The 3,467-nt window shown below is 38.9% G+C and overlaps 1 protein-coding gene and 1 non-coding gene across 2 annotated transcripts; one reads left to right on the top strand and one right to left on the bottom strand.

The window, feature by feature from the left end:
• Nucleotides 1-1,685: 1,685 nt before the first annotated feature.
• On the bottom strand, nucleotides 1,686-1,792 carry LOC133289248 (small nucleolar RNA R71). The gene has a single exon (XR_009748469.1). It is a non-coding gene; the product is annotated as a small nucleolar RNA R71 (small nucleolar RNA).
• Nucleotides 1,793-2,963: 1,171 nt separating this feature from the next.
• Nucleotides 2,964-3,455, top strand: LOC133289247 (uncharacterized). The gene has a single exon (XM_061487146.1). It carries the CDS (start codon nucleotides 2,964-2,966, stop codon nucleotides 3,453-3,455), a length of 492 nt encoding a protein of 163 aa, XP_061343130.1.
• The last annotated feature ends 12 nt before the right edge of the window (nucleotides 3,456-3,467 follow it).

Here is a 3,467-nt window from a genome sequence, read left to right as displayed (position 1 = left end):
TGTAAATAAGGAGCTTGGGGTCAGACTAAAACACCAATTCAGAAACCAATTGACAATTCCAGAGCGTTACACCAAGACTGAAGGAGGAATCCTGTTGCGGAGCGCTGGAACACTGAGGAACCAAGTCAACATCACACCAACGGAGGCTTAGGGTTCTTTATTATTTCTTTTCAATTCAGTATGCTAGAGTAGTTTTTTATGTAGTTAAGGGTAGATGGAACCCAATTGAATCTTTATGTTTATGAATTAAATTGTCTCCGAATCCTGTTCTTTTTATAATCGAATAAATTATCTGTTTTTAATGCTTTCTATGAGTTTGTTCCTTATAGAATGATTTTGGGGAGTTGTATGACAATAGAGATGTTGGTGCATGAACCTTGACTTGATAATTTATCATAATCCTTGTGATCTAGGAATATGAATAGGAATAGACATAGGGTAATTATGCAATCCGGTAATTCTTGATCTTAATGCATGTTTTCTTGGGGAATAATCGGGGAACTAGAGTTCTTTCAAGATTACATAGATTTATGGTAACAAGGAATTGAGCCGTAATTAACTCAGATAGAATTGATTGGCAATATATTAAGAAACAGATTCTTGGTCATTTAATTCATAACATATTGAGGATATTGGGGGAAGTCGAAACCTTAACTACGCTTGTTTAAATTTCAATCAATCATCATCATCATTCATTCTTTTAATTCTGAATTTTCATATTGCATGCCTTTACTTGTTTTTAATTTTAATTTCTTTGAACAACAACTCTCTTCATCTAAATTCTCTCAAACCAAACCTTTGATTGTCCAACTAAAACACAATTAGCGAACTAGTGCTTGAAAATTCTGATCCTCGTGGGAACGATCTCGTACTCCGGTACACTTTTATTACTTACGACTGGTCCACTTGTCGAGTCGCTATCAAGTTTTTGGCGCCGTTGCCGGGGATCGAATTCTTCAACATTAGAAGTAACTAATTAACTTTTAGATTGGACGTTTTAATTTTCTGCACTTTATACATTCTTCAAAAATATTTTTCTGCATTAAAATTCTGCATCAATTTTCTGCATATTTATTTTTCTGCATTCTTTGTTTGTTTATTTTTTATTTTTTTTTCTGTTTTTCTGTGTTGATTTTTTTTTTTACACATCTTTTCAATCTTAGTTTATGCGAGGTACTCTTAACCCGCGAACCTTGCAGTTTGATCTTGAGATAGAAAAGACAGAAAGGAAACTTAGGAAAGACGCAAAAGCAAAGAAAGCAAAAGAAACAAAAGCATCAACCTTGACGGAACTAATGGCAGAAAACAATCAAATCGTTCGAAGGACGTTGGGGGATTACATGACCCCAGCTCGAGTTCCATAGACGGCAAGCATTGTTAGACCAAACATAGAGGCTAACAACTTTGAACTGAAGCCGGCATTGCTGCAACTGATTCAAAAAGATCAGTTCGCTGGAGGAAGCACGGAGAACCCCTATAGTCATCTTGATAACTTCTTACTTTATTGTGATACATTAAAAGTAAATGGAGTTCCTCGTGATGCTATCTTGCTCAGGCTATTTCCATGCTCATTGAAGGATGAAGCAAGAGATTGGCTGCAGTCTCTACCTGAAGGAAGCATAACCAATTGGGATGACTTAGCAAGAAAATTCTTGGCTAGATTTTTCTCAGCTTCAAAAATGGCAAGACTCAAGGCAGAGATCACAACTTTTGAACAAAAAGAAAGCGAATCTTTGTACGAAGCTTGGACACGATTCAAAGGATTACTCCGGAAGTGTCCTCAACACGGAATTGAAGCATGGGAAAAGGCAAGAATCTTTTTCCAAGGGATGACAACCAACACAAGAACATTGGTAAATGCCGCTTCAGGAGGCTCATTAAAAACAAAAACTCCTGAGGAAACACTTGAACTGTTGGAATCATTAGCATCTCAAGAATTTGACAATGCTCCAGTCCCAGCTTCACCAAGAAGATCAGGAATCATGAAGCTTGAAGGCTATGATGCACTCTTAGCCCAGAATGAACAAATGCTACAAATGCACAAGAAACAACAAGAACAATTAGATGCCCTTAATAAGAAATTTAATATTTCTCAAGTTTCTTCTGTTTCTAATACTAACATTAAATGTGATATTTGTCAGGAGGCTCATGCAACTGAGGATTGTGAATACATCAGAAACACGGAGAAGCAACTAGCGGAGGTCAATGCACTCTGGTATGATCAAAAGAACTCGAACAATCCAGGAAGGAATCAATATAGTAATCAAGGGTGGAAGAATAATAATCAACACCCTGGGTTGATTTACAAGTCAAACTACCAGCTGAATCCTCATATGCCATTGTAATAACAACCTCAAGGCACCACATCAGAATGGGAGAAGGCTTTTGCACAGCTATCCAAAACAACATCCGACTACATTCAAAATGCAGATGCCTTCAGAGATGAAACAAGAGCTTCTTTCCAGAATCAAGAAGCTTCAATCCGGAACTTGGAGACTCAAATTGGTTAGCTGTCAAGGCAGTTCACTGAAAGAACCCAGGGCACCTTTCCAAGCAACACCGACACGAACCTAAAGGCACAATGTAATGCAATTGTCACAAGAAGTGGGATCGTGATTCAGCCTGTGGAAAAGCCACCAGTTGAAAAGAAGAAAGAAGCCGAACCTGAAGCCGAACTTGAAGCTGAACCTGAAGCCGAACTTGAAGCTGAACCTGAAATTTAAAAAGAGAAAGAAGAAGATGCAGTAGAAGCAGAGAAGAGCATTCCAGAGAGGAAGCTGTTCAAATGGGAGAAAAAGAAAGCCTTGGACAGACAACCAAAAACAGCAGATCCGTCTCTGTATGCAAAAGTTCCATACCCTCAGCGGTTGAAACAAGATGTCCAGAAACAGCAATACACCAAATTTCTGGACATCTTCAAGAAGCTGTAAGTCAACATACCTTTCGTAGAAGCCCTGGAAAGCATGCCAAACTGTGCGAAGTTCATGAAAGACCTTCTATCAAAGAAACGCAAGTTGAAGGAATGCGAAACAATGGCCTTGACAGAGGAGTGCAGTGCAATCATCCAGAAGAAACTTCCTCCCAAGCTGAAGGATCCAGGCAGCTTCAGTATTCCTATTGAAATAGGAAACATTGAAGTTGGAAAAGCATTATGTGATCTGGGAGCAAGTATCAACCTGATGCCACTATCCATGTGCAGAGCTCTTGGAATCAAGGAGCTCAAGCCGACTACAGTTTCTCTCCAGTTAGCTGACAGATCGATCAGACGACTAGATGGGGTAATTGAAGATGTTTTAGTTAAAATTGACAAATTTATCTTCCCTGCAGATTTTGTAGTTCTGAATATGGAAGAAGACACTGAAATTCCCCTATTACTTGGAAGGCCATTCTTAGCCACCGCAAGGGCAATGATCGATGTGGAGCAAGGAAAACTGATGCTGAGGGTGAACGAATAAACAGTCACCATT

The sequence above is a fragment of the Gastrolobium bilobum genome, unplaced genomic scaffold, assembly GCF_033153095.1.
Source record: "Gastrolobium bilobum isolate Gb01-03AN ecotype WA unplaced genomic scaffold, APGP_CSIRO_Gbil_v1 utg44167, whole genome shotgun sequence".
Classification (NCBI taxonomy): Eukaryota; Viridiplantae; Streptophyta; class Magnoliopsida; order Fabales; family Fabaceae; genus Gastrolobium; species Gastrolobium bilobum.
The sequence above is the reverse complement of the archived record's forward strand: the minus strand, read 5'-3'. Positions and strand labels throughout refer to the sequence as shown.

Coding starts and splice junctions, on each gene's coding strand:
- LOC133289247 (XM_061487146.1), top strand. CDS start 2,964: ATGCCAAACTGTGCGAAGTTCATGAAAGACCTTCTATCAAAGAAACGC.